The 16,225-nt window shown below is 35.4% G+C and overlaps 1 protein-coding gene across 1 annotated transcript in view; it reads left to right on the top strand.

Annotated features, from left to right (window-relative positions):
• usta (uronyl 2-sulfotransferase a) overlaps positions 1 to 16,225 on the top strand; it is a 241,053-nt gene that overhangs the window by 126,886 nt on the left and 97,942 nt on the right. The window contains exon 6 of the mRNA XM_030128233.1: positions 12,365 to 12,520. Coding sequence (XP_029984093.1) covers positions 12,365 to 12,520 — 156 coding nt within the window. The remainder of the gene's footprint in view (positions 1 to 12,364; positions 12,521 to 16,225) is intronic.

Below are 16,225 nucleotides of genomic sequence, written 5' to 3' on the forward strand. Positions count from 1 at the left end.
TGTATTTAAAACTCATCATCAGAAAGTGATAAACTGTGTGAAAACTATGAAATAAAAACATTTTTAATGCCGCTAATTGCTAAATCGCTAACGTTTGCTCACATTTTATCATACTCTACTGTTAGTTACCTCCGCCAAGGAGGTTATGTTTTTGCCAGGGTTTGTTTCTTTGTTTGTCTGTTTGTCTGTCTGTTAGTGTGCAACATAACTCAAAAAGTTATGGACAGATTTTGATGAAATTTTCAGGGTTTGTTGGAAATGGGATAAGGAAGAAATGATTAAATTTTGGTGGTGATCGGGGGTGGGGGGGCCCACGGGGGGGCCCATTTCCAACAAACCCTGAAAATTTCATCAAAATCTGTCCATAACTTTTTGAGTTATGTTGCACACTAACGGACAGACAAACAGACAAACAAACCCTGGCAAAAACATAACCTCCTTGGCGGAGGTAATGATTTTTTTTTTTTTTATGAACCTATTTTTCGTGGAGTCACAAAAACATCCATTCAGCTGGATATCATGCGTTTAATTTTTGCAGCAAAGAAACATGTATTTAAAACTCATCAGAAAGTGATAAACTGTGTGAAAACTATGAAATAAAAACATTTTTAATGCCGCTAATTGCTAAATCGCTAACGTTTTCTCACATTTGATCATACTCTACTGTTAGTTCTTACTCATTTCATGGAGATAATATCCTCCTGAGACCCAGGAATTTGACACTTTTAGCTTTTTTACATTAAAAAATTGTCTTGATTGGAAACTGCATAATGCAACAGTTTTTTCAGATACGTTTTTAAAATTATTTTTATTTATTGATTGATTTTTTTAATGGAATGTCCTTTGTAATGCACAGCATTTTTTAAGTAGAACTGTTCAACTTTTATCCCCTACAGAGGACAAAATGCTTTGCTGGGTCTCAGAAGGATATGCAAAAAAACAAAACAAAACAAAAAAACCTTTTTGTTTCAGAAAACTGTTAATTACAGTCCAGTAACAGCTAGCAGCTGATTTACACTAAAACATGTTACTGCAGATCAGGTTTATCATGAGCAGCAAAGTTACAATAATTGTATGAACTGCAGTCTTTGGGACGATGCATAAGCGTCCACTGTGTTGGCTGATATGGAACTAAAACAACCAAACCCATGAATATACAGGGGTTGGACAAAATAATGGAAACGCCTTAAAAAATCCACAAAATATAATTTAATATGGTGTAGGTCCGCCTTTTGCGTCAATTACAGCCTCAATTCTCCGAGGTATTGATTCATACAACTTGTGAATTGTTTCCAAAGGAATTTTAAGCCATTCTTCAGTTAGAATACCCTCCAACTCTTTTAGAGACGATGGCGGTGGAAATGGACGTCTTACTTGAATCTGTAAAACTGACCATAAATGCTCAATAATGTTGAGGTCTGGGGACTGTGCCGGCCATACGAGATGCTCAACTTCATTAGAATGTTCCTCATGCCATTCTTTAACAATTCTAGCTGTATGGATTGGGGCATTATCATCTTGAGGTGAAGGTGTTTCCATTATTTTGTCCAACCCCTGTACAAGAGAACAACTGTAGAAGAACTGTCCACTGTAGTGACCAGTATGCATGAAAGGGTTAATAGGGATGCACCGATACTGATACGAGTATCAGCATCGGCTCCGATACTCAGTGTGTGTACTCGTACTTGTAAAAGATATCCGATACAAATGCACCGATACCACTTACAAGGTACACACGGGTCACAAGGGGGGCACTGTCTAGTTACAGAGTACTATAACTGCCCCCCCGACAACGTATTGGTGCGGAAAAAAAAACAAAATACAGAGGATAATATTAGAGTAAATGGCGATAAATCACTGAAGAAAGGTTAAATAGAGAGAAAGATACACAAAAGTAGCACTGGGTCTTTATGGGTTAAAGTTAAACAATGTGACTCTGCTATGTGTCGCTATGGAAGTGAAAGCAAAATATCACATTTAAGGGGTCTACCATGTTGCATCTGCGACTTCGACAGTGATTGGTCATTACATCTCATAGCCCCCACCCTTTTTTTATTTTTATACCCCTCCCTACCCCTCTCCAATTCATCAAAACCTCCCATCACACTATTGTTTTAAAGCAGGGGTGTCAAACTCATTTTCTTTCAGGGGCCACATTCAGCCAAATTTGATCTCCAGTGGGCCGGACCAATAAAATAATAGCATAATAGCCTATAAATAATGACAACTCCAAATTTTTTTGTGCAAAAAATCACATTAAATGATGAAACTATTTCTATCCAAAGCAAAAAAAGATGTGAACTAGAAAAGCACTCTGAGAGCGCAGACCTCCGCCAAGGCAGATCAGTGCCCCCCCCCCCCCCCCCGATCACCACCAAAATTTAATCATTTGTTCCTTGTGCCAGTATCAATATTTCCTGAAATTTTCATCCAAATCTGTCCATAACTTTTTGAAAGATCCGAATAAGTCTTTGCCATTTGATAGAACACCCCATTGTAAATCCCTGAGTCAAATTGCATGAGATTTGCACAATTCCCCCATATTGTGATTTCCACCATAAATATTAGTCCCATATTTATTTGACCTATATTTTAAGATTCCTTGACCATGAAAACATACCATTAGCAACTGGATTCATAATTATATCCTTATTAGTTCAGTAGTTATTCACGAAAATCACATTTCTCGTAATGGCGGTTTTCTTCTGGATCTAGCTCCTTAAGTATTAAAGCGACATGAAATCCGGTGGCATACTCCCGATGCGGAACTGACTGAGCTACACAATGGCGCTTGTCAGAAATTTCTACCTTTAATATTAAAGGCACAGTAGGCCAAAAAGTAAGGGCACCCCCATTTTTTATATAAATTGAGATAAAATCCGCCTTCTGGATCAGATCCGGATCAGCCTTTGAAATGTGATAGAGGACCCCATTGTCAATTCCTGAGTGAAATTTCGTGAGTTTTGGTCAATAATTAAGCGAGATATTGGGAAACGAAAATTTTGGCCCCATTTACCACAATGTTAACGAAAATTTCAAAGTGATCCAGAATCCAGGATTTCTTCCGGATCACCCCCAAAAGTTAATCATTTCTTCCTTATCCCATTTCCAACAAACCCTGAAAATTTCATCAAAATCTGTCCATAACTTTTTGAGTTATGTTGCACACTAACGGACAGACAAACAGACAAACAAACAAACCCTGGCAAAAACATAACCTCCTTGGCGGAGGTAATAACTGAAAAAAAAAAAAAAAAAAGAAATTTCTGAAGAAAAATAAGTACAATTTTATCAATATTATGCCTCAACTTATGATTTGTACATGTGCATTACAGATCAGATCTACAAAGACACTAAACAGGCAGAATATTGTTAAAATTGCACATATTTTTCTTTAAACATTTCAGGTTGTTCACATTCGTTCAGGTTATTGACATTTTATTATTAAAGGATATCAGAATTTAATGTTATTTGCAATAAATCAAAGAGAAAAAAATTTGTGTTGCCATTATTTAGAGGCAAAATATCATGATTTTTCTCCCATTAAACCAAGAAGAACATTTGGACTCGTTATTTCTAGGTTATTATGCTATTATTTTTGAGTTCGATGCCCTTGACTCTTATTATCTTCAGGGTAATTTTTGCATTTTGCACTTTGTAAATTCATCCCGCAGGCCAGATTGGAACCTTTGGCGGGCCGGATTTGGCCCCCGGGCCACATGTTGGACACCTGTGTTTTAAAGCCTCTAAACCAGGGGTCTCAAACTCATTTTCTTTCAGGGGCCACATTCAGCCAAATTTAATCTCCAGTGGGCCAGACCAATAAAACAATAGCATAATAACCTATAAAAAATGACAACTCCAATTTTTTTTCTCTGTTTCAGTGCAAAACAACCCCATTTGATTATGAAAATACTTACTTCTATAAACAATCCAAACAAAATAAGATGTGAATAACCTGAAAAAACTGAAATTTCCAAAGGAAAATAAGTGCAATTTTAACAATTTTACCTCTCAGCTTATCATTTCTATATGTGCATTATGGTTCGGATCTACAAAGACACTAAACACTTAGTAACAGGCAGAAAATTGTTAAAATTGTGCATAATTTTCTTTAGCCATTTCAGGTTGTTCATATTTGTTCAGGTTATTCACATTTTATTGTTACAGGGTAGTTTGTAAATGTAAATATTTTCATAATTTAATGTTATTTTTTGCACTAAAACAAAGAAAAAACATTAAAGTTGTCATTATTTATCAGCATAATGTAAGATTATTTTTTTCACATCAAACCAAGAAGAAAATATGGAGTCATTAGTTTTTTGTAGGTTATTATTTTACTTGAGATCAAATGAATGAATGAATGTTTATTTCAGTTAAATACAAAATAAAAAACATATACATATTTTAAAAAAAACAAAACAAAACAACAACAACAAAACAAAACAAAACACATACATATTAAAAAAATAAGCAAACATAAAATTAACACATTTTGTAACTGAAAAAGGCAGAAGCTGAAGCCGGAGGCTTATTTCTGCTTCTCCTATTCACATCCTTAATTCACGTCTACACCCGTAGTTGCAGCAGATAAATACTTAAACACAAATTATACTACATTCAGTGTTATAAATCATTTTGTAATCATATTACTTTCATTGCCCTTCAGAATTTGACAAATTAAAGCCTTTTTGAAACTCAACAGTGAGCTACACAATTTCACTTCATCCTTCAGTTTGTTCCATAGTTTGACACCAATAACTGAAACACTGTGATATTTAACGTTTGTTCTTACTTTACATTTTTCAAACACAAACATCCCTTTTAAATTATAATGTCCTTCTCTTAACTTAAAAATTTTCTGAATACAAAAAGGAAGTTTTTTTACTTTTAACGCGAAACATAAATTCCATTGTTTTTAAATATACAATATCAAAAAATTTCAGTAAACCAGATTCTACAAAAAGTGGATTTCTTGATTGGAGATAACCAGCTTTGTTTATGACTCTAATAGCTTTTTTTTGGAGTTTAATTATCGGGTCTAAATTAGTTTAATACACATTGCCCCATATTTCCACACAGTATGACATATATGGCATTACAAGTGAACAGTACAACATATGCAAACATTTTTTGCTTAACAAGTCGCGAGTTTTATAAAGAATCGCAACAGCTTTGGACATTTTGCGTTTGATATATTCTATTTGTGGTTTCCAACAGAGTTTATGGTCAATAATCACTCCCAAAAATTTTGTTTCATACACCCTTTCAATTTCAATTTCATTAATTTTCAGTTTTATATCATAATTTCCCCTAGCACCACCAAAAACCATACATTTTGTTTTATCTTCATTGAGTGATAACTTATTTATATCAAACCATTTTTTTTAACTTGATCAGTTCCTTTTCCACAGTTTCGATTGGTCTGTATGTAGAAAATGAGTTCCACAGCCTTGACTGTGGAATTATTGGACTTTGCAGATTCATCCCACGGGCCGGATTGGAACCTTTGGCGGGCCGCATTTGGCCCCCGGGCCGCATGTTTGAGACCCCTGCTCTAAACAAAGCCAAGATGAGATGCTAGTCTAGTCGAGTTCCCGAACCACTTGAATTACGATATGCTGAAAGGTGAAATGAAACGATTCCAAAAAAAACACGTCTCCCTGAAGCTTTCATTTCCTTCGTGTCTATTCTTTACTGTCGCAGAGCCAGATTTGTCATCTAAAGCAGAGACACAGCATTGCTTAATCAGTGCACGCTGCGTTCTAGTATCTTTAACTCTATAAAATCCGGCGTGTCATCGCTGACACGCTGTGCATGTACAGTTTGGATGGCTCTAACGCTTTCACTGTTTGAGCAATTGGAAAAATTCCAACGGTTTCTGAAACCTGAGACGTTACACTTTGTAAGTTTTATCGGGTCATTCGGGTAATTTCAATCACGTCTGTATTAGAAGCTGGAGAGGAAGCCATTTTAGGAATATTATGACATGTACAGGGTGTCCCATGAGTCTCCATACATAGGAAAAATAAACGTTTCTTGACATAAACCATTTTTATTTATATAATATGCTCTATATGACTGCCATTTTGTCGGGAACACATTTCAATGCGTGTCCTCCACTGCTGAAGAACTATAAAGAAGAAATATAAAGAAATACATGTTAGAACCATGTGTATTATGTCTCCTGTGTATGGAGACTTATGGGACACCCTGTAGTAAATTGTCAATGATTTCTAGATTTTGAAAGATCTGGAAAAAAAAAAAAAAAGAGCTCTGGAAAAATGGGCAAACGGACTCACTCACAGCATATTTTCTAACCTTTTTATAAGATAAGATACTTTATTATCATTATACAAAATGTGCAATGAAATCTAGGTAAATAGTAATAGTAATAAATACAGGGTGACACCAAAAAACATTTTTTACTCTGTTTAACTTTTAAGTGATTTATCACCATTTACTGCAATATTATTTTCTTTATTTTGTGTTATTTCAGTGAAAATCAGGTATTTTCCGGTATTTAATTCATTCATCATGTAGATTTTCATAAAAGCTTAGATTATAGATAGTTATTATATCAAAAACAGAGAAAACAGAAGAAAAAGTGAAATTTTCATTAAAATCTATCATTAACTGATCATTAACCCAGTGTGTCCATCCACTGTCATTGATCCAACTCCATGGGTTTTACTGAAACCAAGGATGTGAGACAAGAGTAGTTCAGGGAAATCCGTAAAACAGAGAATTACTAGACATTTATGCAGAACCGTATGAGAGTTAGTTTGAGTTTTTCTACTGGTTTGTTCTAGCGTTCCTAAAAAGCTATATCTGTTTACATGGACCCTTTTTTTAGGATATGTTTTCCTCTTTTTGATGCCATCAGTGAGTCTTCTCCCACTAGGAACAGAAGCTCTGAAGTTATCTTTAACCCATAAAGACCCAGGACTAGTTTTGTGGCATTTCACAAATACATTTTTTACTCTGTTTAACTTTTAAGTGATTTATCACCATTTACTGCAATATTATTTTCTTTATTTTGTGTTTTTTTTTCAGTGAAAATAAGGTATTTTCAAATATTTAATTCATTGATCATGTAGATTTTCATAAAAGCTTAGATTAAAGATAGTTATTATATCAAAAACAGAGAAAACGGAAGAAAAAGTGAAATTTTCATTCAAATCTATAATTAACTGAACTTAAACCCAGTGTGTCCATCCACTGTCATTGATCCAACTCAATGGGTTTCACTGGTGAATCAATGTTGTAGAAGATGACGGTGTTCCAGCTCTTGGATGAATTTCTTACAACCTTGACCCTAATTTTCAGGTCAAATCAGGGTTGACACATTAAATTTGACCTCATCCAATTTCCATCACGTTTGACAGTTTAGGTGCGACTTTGGAAGCTCTCGGACGAGTTCTTTGGGCGTCGACCTTCACCTTCATTTTCAAGGTCAAATCGGTGTCGATTCGTCAAATATGGCCTCCGACAATGACGTTAATCTGACTGCTTTTCACCACATCGTCTGACCGCTTTCATGTTTGGCATTTAGGTGCAACTTTAGAAGCTCTCGGATGAATTTCTTGCAACCTTGACCTTCATTTTCAAGGTCAAATCAGGTCAAATCACATTTGACAGTTTAAGTGCGACTTTTGGATGCTCCCTTCTGCACATGCTCAGTTCCATCAAGGTAAAAACTCGACATTTCAGCAAAATAATGACACAAACCCAGGACATGACATGTTGAAACTGTTACGAATTTAGTCAATAAATAGATAAAAATAGATATATTTGTATTTGTGTTCATCTGATGCAGCCACACATTTTTGTTTTACTGCAAATACAGGGTGACACAAAAAAACGGGAATTTTTTAACAATCCAATAAAACCAAGAGTGATGGAAGAAAAATAATTTATTCATAGTAACTGAAACCTTAAAACATGCCATTTAAGAAACAATGATGGAATTTTCATTTTTAAAAAATGACTTCCTGTAGATGGCGTCCTCCTGTACGAATGCATTCTTGAAATCTGCTGTTGAAAATTTAGATTCCTCATTGACCGCTGCAACATCTCAGCTGGGATACTGTGAATTTCATCCTGAATTCTCTGTTTTAACTCATCCAGAGTTCTTGGTCGAGTCGTGTACACTTTACTCTTCAGATAGCCCCACAAGAAAAAATCACAAACGGACAAATCTGGCGATCTAGGGGGCCAGGGAACGTTACCGAATCTTGAGATCACACGGTTACCGAACAATTCTCGCACAGCCGCCAATGGTTACTGAAATGGGGGTGTGTTTACTTCCTCAAGGTCACTGTCTCGCAGTGCTGCCACTTGCTCATGTCTGCCAATACGCACTTCAAAAATTCCCGATTTTTTGGGTCACCCTGTAATTTTTAAAAAATGAAAATTCCATCATTACCTCCGCCAAGGAGGTTATGTTTTTGCCAGGGTTTGTCTGTTTGTCTGTCCGTTAGTGTGCAACATAACTCAAAAAGTTATGGACAGATTTGGATGAAATTTTCAGGGTTTGTTGGAAATGGGATAAGGAAGAAATGATTAACTTTTGGGGGTGATCCGGAAGAAATCCTGGATTCTGGAACACTTTGAAATTTTTGTTAACATTGTGGTAAATGGGGCCAAAATTTTCGTTTCCCAATATCTCGCTTAATTATTGACCAAAACTCATGAAATTTCACTCAGGAATTGACAATGGGGTCCTCTATCACATTTCAAAGGCTGATCCGGATCTGATCCAGAGGGCGGATTTTATTTTAAAAAATAAATGTAGGATTTGTATCACCGATTATGTGGGGAATTTTTGCCCTTGGCGGACGTCTGCGCTCTCCGAGTGCTTTTCTAGTTGTTTCTTAAATGGCATGTTTTAAGGTTTCAATTACTATGAATAAAATATTTTTCTTACATCACTCTTGGTTTTATGGGATTGTTAAAAAGTTCCCGTTTTTTTGTGTCACCCTGTATAAAAATATATAATAAAAACAAAATATGCATGACTCACGTATCAACATCCATTCATTAATTTCCTCACACATCAACCTCCTTCATTTATCGCATACATATCAGTGCCAATGTATACAGTGCAATGTACAAAATAGTGCAATTAAAAATGTCTATACTTTAGTGGTTGAGTTCAGTCACAACATATAGTCACAATAGGGTGACCAGGTGCTTATGAGCCACACGTGGGTCAAGGAGTGTGTTTGTGTGGGACACATAACCGTAAAAGTCTCGATTTTTAAACAGTGTGCATCTTATTGTCGAGCTTATAAATATGAATAACAACAATTTGTTTTGGTTGCACACAGTATGCATATTTTTGCACTGGGCATTTATTTTTTGCTTTTTTTGCACAGGTTTCAACAACTTTTTTTGCTTGTCAAAACAAAACAAAAAATCTACTCGTAAAAACTCAAAAAAAGAAACCTCAAGTTTCAAATATTTTGATTAAATACTTTTAGAAAATCAGCTTCTTTTTTTTTTTTTTTTTTTTATTTATTTGACTACATGTTCTCAACCCTCAAAGGCAAACTAATGTATGTGCAATAAAACAAAAAGGCAGAACTGACAACATTTTAATAGCTGTTTCCACCTTCAGCCAAAAAAACAGACCCAGCTGGAGGCTTTGGTCTTGGAAGAGTGGACCAAAACCCCACAGGAGACAGAAGAGAACTTATGGACACTTACAGGAACCATTATCAAGAACAAAGGCTACTCTACTGACTATTAAGAAAAGACTTTGGACTTAATAAACGTAGGGTATGAATAATTTTGAACATGGCGTTTTTTAGAAATCCTCTAATAAAATACTCCTGAAATAAAGTATTTCTCCAAGTATCATTTGTTCTTATTTCCTCACTTGTGTATCACATATAAGTCACAAACAAACTTGACAAAACTCATTCATTTCATCACAAAAACAAAAAGTTACAAAAAATGGCAGGGGTATGAATAATTTTGAGGACAACTGTAGTTCGCAGAATACCCTGCTTTCACTCATGTATAAACATTTTCCCATTCTTTTCTGTCATTGCATCCTCTGTTTTTTGCATTTTTTCAGTTTCCATGATTTCCGCCAATATTTGCATGCCGGTGTCTGAAGCTTTTGCCTTTGTTTTTTGTGGGTCAGTGGGCGGAGCTCAGGAGGATGCCGGTGATAGGTTGATGGACTCTTGACCCCACGTGTATGTTGGTTGACTGACAGCGGACACAGCCAATGGTGATAGCGCTGTCTCGGCTATAAAATGAAATTGACGTTTGGAGAAAGACAACTGTCCTGCGCATTGGATAGCCAAGAGCCAATCAAATGAGGGACATCGTCTCAATTTGTTGGAAAAAATGGCCATAATGCTGTGCAGTCCTGCACAAAGCAGGACACCCGGTCACCCTAAGTCACAATAAGAAAAAAAGTCCAAGTGAAACATTCAACCCTTTCATGCATACTGGTCACTCCAGTGGACAGTTCTTCTCCAGCTGTTCTCTTGTATATATTCATGGGTTTTGTTGTTTTAGTTCCATATCAGCCAACACAGTGGACACTTATGCATCATCCCATACACTGACATTCATACCATTTCTGTAACTTGACTGTTCTAGATAATCCTGATCTGCACTAACATGTTTGAGTGCAAAAAAAAAAGCCAATTGTTATTAGATTGCATTTAACAGGAATTTTTTATTTATTTATTTTTTGCATTTTTAAGCAAAAAAGTTTTTTTTTTTTTTTTTTGCGTATTATTTCAATAAAGTAAGTAATAACTAGTATTAGAGTACAGTATTGGTGGGACTGGGAATGCAAATGCAAATGGTGCAGTGCATATCTGAATGGCATTGATTAACAACAATTAAACACACCATCATACTAACTTATGTTTTCCACTTGACCCGTATGTTTTATTGATGTAAAATCAACAAAACAATCATATGAATAAAAGATTTTCCAATTGCATGTGAAGGATCTTGTGGGCACCATGTGTTTTCCTCCAGCTGTAGTTCCAAAACAAGCCCCAGATTTGGCAGGAAGGTTCATGGAGACCTAAACATAAATTTTGAATTAAGCAGAAAAAAAAAAATCCTGAATTATGCAAAAAAAAAAAAAAAAAATCGTGAATTAAGCAAAAAAAATCTTGAATGAAGCAAAAAAAATCTTGAATTAAGCAAAAAAAAAATCTTGAATTAAGCAAAAACATCTTGAATTGAGCAAAAAAAAATCTTGAATTAAGCAAAAAAAAAAAAATCTTGAATGAAGCCAAAAAAAAAATTTAATTCAGCAAAAACAATTCTTGAATTAAGCAAAAAAAAAATATTGACTTAAGCAAAAAAAAAAAAAATCTTGAATGAAGCAAAAAAATCTTGAATTCAGCAAAAAAAAATCTTGAATTAAGCAAAAAAAATCTTGAATTCAGCAAAAAAAAAAAATTAATTCAGCAAAAACAATTCTTTAATTAAGCAAAAAACAATATTGACTTAAGCAAAAAAAAAAAATCTTGAATGAAGCAAAAAAATCTTGAATGAAGCAAAAAAAAATCTTGAATGAAGCAAAAACATCTTGAATTGAGCAAAAAAAAATCTTGAATGAAGCAAAAAAAATCTTGAATGAAGCAAAAAAAAAATCTTGAATTAAGCAAAAAAATCTTGAATTAAGTAAAAAAAAACATCTTGAATTGAGCAAAAAAAAAAAAAATCTTGAATTAAGCAAAAAAAATCTTGAATTCAGCAAAAAAAAAAATTAATTCAGCAAAAACAATTCTTGAATTAAGCAAAAAAAAATATTGACTTAAGCAAAAAAAAATCTTGAATGAAGCAAAAAAAAAAATGCATTAAGGAAAAAAATCTTGAATTAAGGGGAAAAAAATTAAGTGAGCAAAAACATCTTGAATTAAGCAAAAAAATTCTTGAGTTAAGCAAAAAAAAATCTTGAATTAAGCAAAAAAAATCTTGAATTAAGCAAAAAAAAAGTAAGTAATAACTAGTATTAGAGTATGATAAAATGTGAGAAAACATCAAATTAGCAGCATTAAAATGTTTTTATTTAATAGTTTTCACACCGTATATTAGTAAATGCATGTTTCTTTGCCTTTAAAATTTAACACACGGTGTCCTGCTGAGTGGACATTTTTGTAACTCCATGAAAAATTGGTTGATGAAAAAAATTAAACTGCATTGTTTTCTGTTTTTTTTTTTTTTCATGCCTAAAGAGGAATAAAAACACTCAGGAAAAAAAAAATCTTGATTAAGGTTCTCATAAATCGTGCATGAAAGGGTTAAGGCTTAGAGTTTAAAGGGTTAACATCGGTGGCAGTAATATTTCTGATTCATTTTCGGTGTTTTCTATCTGCAGGTGCTCCCGTTCCCCAGCCAGGTGGTTTATAACCGAGTGGGGAAGTGCGGCAGTCGGACGGTGGTCATCTTACTGAGGTTACTGGCCGAGAAACACCAGTTTAACCTGGTTTCCTCAGACATCCACAATAAAACACGCCTTACTAAACATGAACAGGTAAGAACGCTTAAACGGCTGCAGCTGGTGCTACATGTACAGTACAGGTCCAGTGATTGTAGAACAGGGGTGTCAAACATGCGGCTCGTGGGCCAAAACTGGACCGCCAAAGGGTTCAATCCGGCCCGTGGGTTGAATTTGCAAAGTTTAAGGTGTTACATAAAGCTCAAATGGATCTGAAGTGGGCCAGACTAGTAAAATAATGTGCAATTTGTCCAAAAAACAGAGGGGGGTGTTATGGAAATGTTCAACTGATAACCCACACACAGAGGAGGAGAGAAAGTTAGAGTTAAAATAAATAAATGCATTTATTGAGAAGTCAATCACAGAGAAACTCTGTAAGTGAAGTCTGATTAAACAGGAGAAAACTAAAGATTATATAGAACCAAATCCAACCCCCTCAAACTATGATGTCATTCCCTACGTACATCATACCACTCCCTACTACTCCTTCTCTGCTCCGTGAAGAGGTCATGATGACCTCTTCACTCTAACCTTGCTTGGATCCAATCTGGAGTGCAGGCGCCATCCTCTATCTACACATTCAGACATTTAGGTGTTTGGGTTTTAACTCAAGGCAAGAACTCCGTTCCTGGGTTGGGGGTGTTACAGAGTGGTAAACATCACACATAATGAATAATGACTCAGCTTTAAAAGAAGATGTACTAACAGTATAAAATATAAAGAGTATAAAATATAAAAAGTAAATTTTTCCACCACAGGGGATAGGGTTTTTTTTTTTTGTTTTTTTGTTGTTGTTTTTTTTGTCGGAGCGTTGGGGGCAGTTATATACGAGGGGATGAGGTCCATAACTAACGTAACGAATGCTGTTGTGAAACAAAATCCCAGGTTCTATTCCTCTATTACAGTGTTTCCCAACCAGTGTGCCGCAGCACATTAGTGTGCCGTAAAAAATCATCAGGTGTGCCGTGGAAGATTATCCAATTTGACCTGACTGGTACTGTAAGAACAGCGTGATATACAGGGGTTGGACAAAATAATGGAAACACCTTCACCTCAAGATGATGATGCCCCAATCCATACAGCTAGAATTGTTAAAGAATGGCATGAGGAACATTCTAATGAAGTTGAGCATCTCGTATGACCGGCACAGTCCCCAGACCTCAACATTATTGAGCATTTATGGTCAGTTTTACAGATTCAAGTAAGACGTCCATTTCCACCGCCATCGTCTCTAAAAGAGTTGGAGGGTATTCTAACTGAAGAATGGCTTAAAATTCCTTTGGAAACAATTCACAAGTTGTATGAATCAATACCTCGGAGAATTGAGGCTGTAATTGCCGCAAAAGGCGGACCTACACCATATTAAATTATATTTTGTGGATTTTTTAAGGTGTTTCCATTATTTTGTCCAACCCCTGTATATTCATGGGTTTGGTTGTTTTAGTTCCATATCAGCCAACACAGTGGACGCTTATGCATCGTCCCAAAGACTGCAGTTCATACAATTATTGTAACTTTGCTGCTCATGATAAACCTGATCTGCAGTAACATGTTTTAGTGTAAATCAGCTGCTAGCTGTTACTGGACTGTAATTAACAGTTTTCTGAAACAAAAAGGTTTTTTTGTTTTGTTTTGTTTTTTTGCATATCCTTCTGAGACCCAGCAAAGCATTTTGTCCTCTGTAGGGGATAAAAGTTGAACAGTTTTACTTAAAAAATGCTGTGCATTACAAAGGACATTCCATTAAAAAAATCAATCAATAAATAAAAATCCTTTCAAAAACGTATCTGAAAAAACTGTTGCATTATGCAGTTTCCAATCGAGACAATTTTTTAATGTAAAAAAGCTAAAAGTGTCAAATTCCTGGGTCTCAGGAGGATATTATCTCCATGAAATGAGTAAGAACTAACAGTAGAGTATGATCAAATGTGAGAAAACGTTAGCGATTTAGCAATTAGCGGCATTAAAAATGTTTTTATTTCATAGTTTTCACACAGTTTATCACTTTCTGATGATGAGTTTTAAATACATGTTTCTTTGCTGCAGACATTAAACGCATGATGTCCAGCTGAATGGATGTTTTTGTGACTCCACGAAAAATAGGTTCATAAAAAAAAAAAAAAAATCATTTGCATTGTTTTTTTCATGCCTAAAGAGAAATATTATTTATTATTATTTAGTCCAACCCCTGTAGATACATACGACTGTACGTACTAATGATCCACTCAACCACAACAGTCTCCTGTTTGCCTTTGCAAAAATCAAAATAAAAGTGAAAGTGAACCAGCCCCGATGTGGTGCGTTCTGCTGATAAAGCGCCCCCCCCTCCCCACTAGTGACGCACAGATTAGCGAGTAACCCACAAACCCCAGGTATCAGGTTGGGGCAGGGGGGATATGCCTCCCATACTATTACACATCGGACTTCAATCCGGGGGTTCATCTGAGGGGTCGTTGACGAACCGCTCTCAGCTTTCTTGTTCCAAACGCTCCGTGATAATGTGCTCTGATGTGCCTTGCCCCCCCCCCCCCGAAAAAAGAGAGAGACTCAAAGCTGTTGAGGAATATTTGTATGCGTCTTTCTTCAATTCCTGCAAGAATATGAGCTTTGTGTTCAACTAAACAGGTCCAGGTTTCACACCGACTAAGTACATTGAGACTAGATTTGTATAATATTTCAGTAAATACACTTTTTGTGACATTTTTCTTTGGTGGTGTGCCTTGTGATTTTTCCAAAGTAAAATATGTGCCGTGGCTCAAAAAAGGTTGGGAACACTGCTCTATTATACAGTGGATCTTACATGAATTTTTCACAATTTCTAACCTGTACCCACTGGACACAAAAATGAAGGGCCCTGTGAATTTATCATGTTTACCCCCCCTTTACGATGACCCAGTGCATGAGGACATTCGCGAATTCTGAGACCGCTGACAGTTCAGTTCAGGTGAACGTTAGTGCCGGTGGAAGAAAACTGTCCCAACCTAACTGTTATTTACATTGGTTGGTTGTCCCCCCTAAGGATGAAATTCATTGAGCATTGCTACATTGAGCAACAAATCACACCCTGAAAATAATAACAACTCCCAAATTTTCCTTTTAATGTCAAAAATGCATTAACTCATAACCTGAACATATATGAACAACCTGACATTTTTTTAAGAAAAATAACATAAATTCTAACAATATTCTGCCTGTTACTATATGGGTGCTTCTATAAAACTGGTCCTTAAAAACAGGACATGGAGACTAAAAATTCAAACCAAATACAGAGTAATGTTACGAAGCAAATTTGGAAGCGCTTTGGGTCTATTTTAAAAATAAATATTTACTGAGATAAAAGAGAAACACATTTTTATATTGTTTTTAATGCAAGAATCCGCATGTAACATGGTAAAAAAGGACACAAAAATTACGCGCTGCTATTTTTTTAAATTATCTTTTTATTCTCTCACAGGTACATTTTAGGAATCAAAGTAAACATGCAAGGTAGAGTGTTTCACAAAAATGACCGCTGTTGTAAAATCTTTCATAATTTATTTGCGTTTAACTCGGCAGGTTCTGTATGTAACGCGAGTGGACACTAAGGGTTATACACAAAACCTGGAATGAGACTGAGATTCATGAAAAACCCACATGTCTGGATTAGAAAAACCACTAGGATCCTCAACTTTAACCCGTCCCGTCCAGCGAGCCCCTTACTAAGCACCAAGTGTGCCTTTTTTGCACACGTGTGAAATAATG

The sequence above is a fragment of the Sphaeramia orbicularis genome, chromosome 24 (genome assembly GCF_902148855.1).
Source record: "Sphaeramia orbicularis chromosome 24, fSphaOr1.1, whole genome shotgun sequence".
In the NCBI taxonomy this organism is placed as follows: Eukaryota; Metazoa; Chordata; class Actinopteri; order Kurtiformes; family Apogonidae; genus Sphaeramia; species Sphaeramia orbicularis.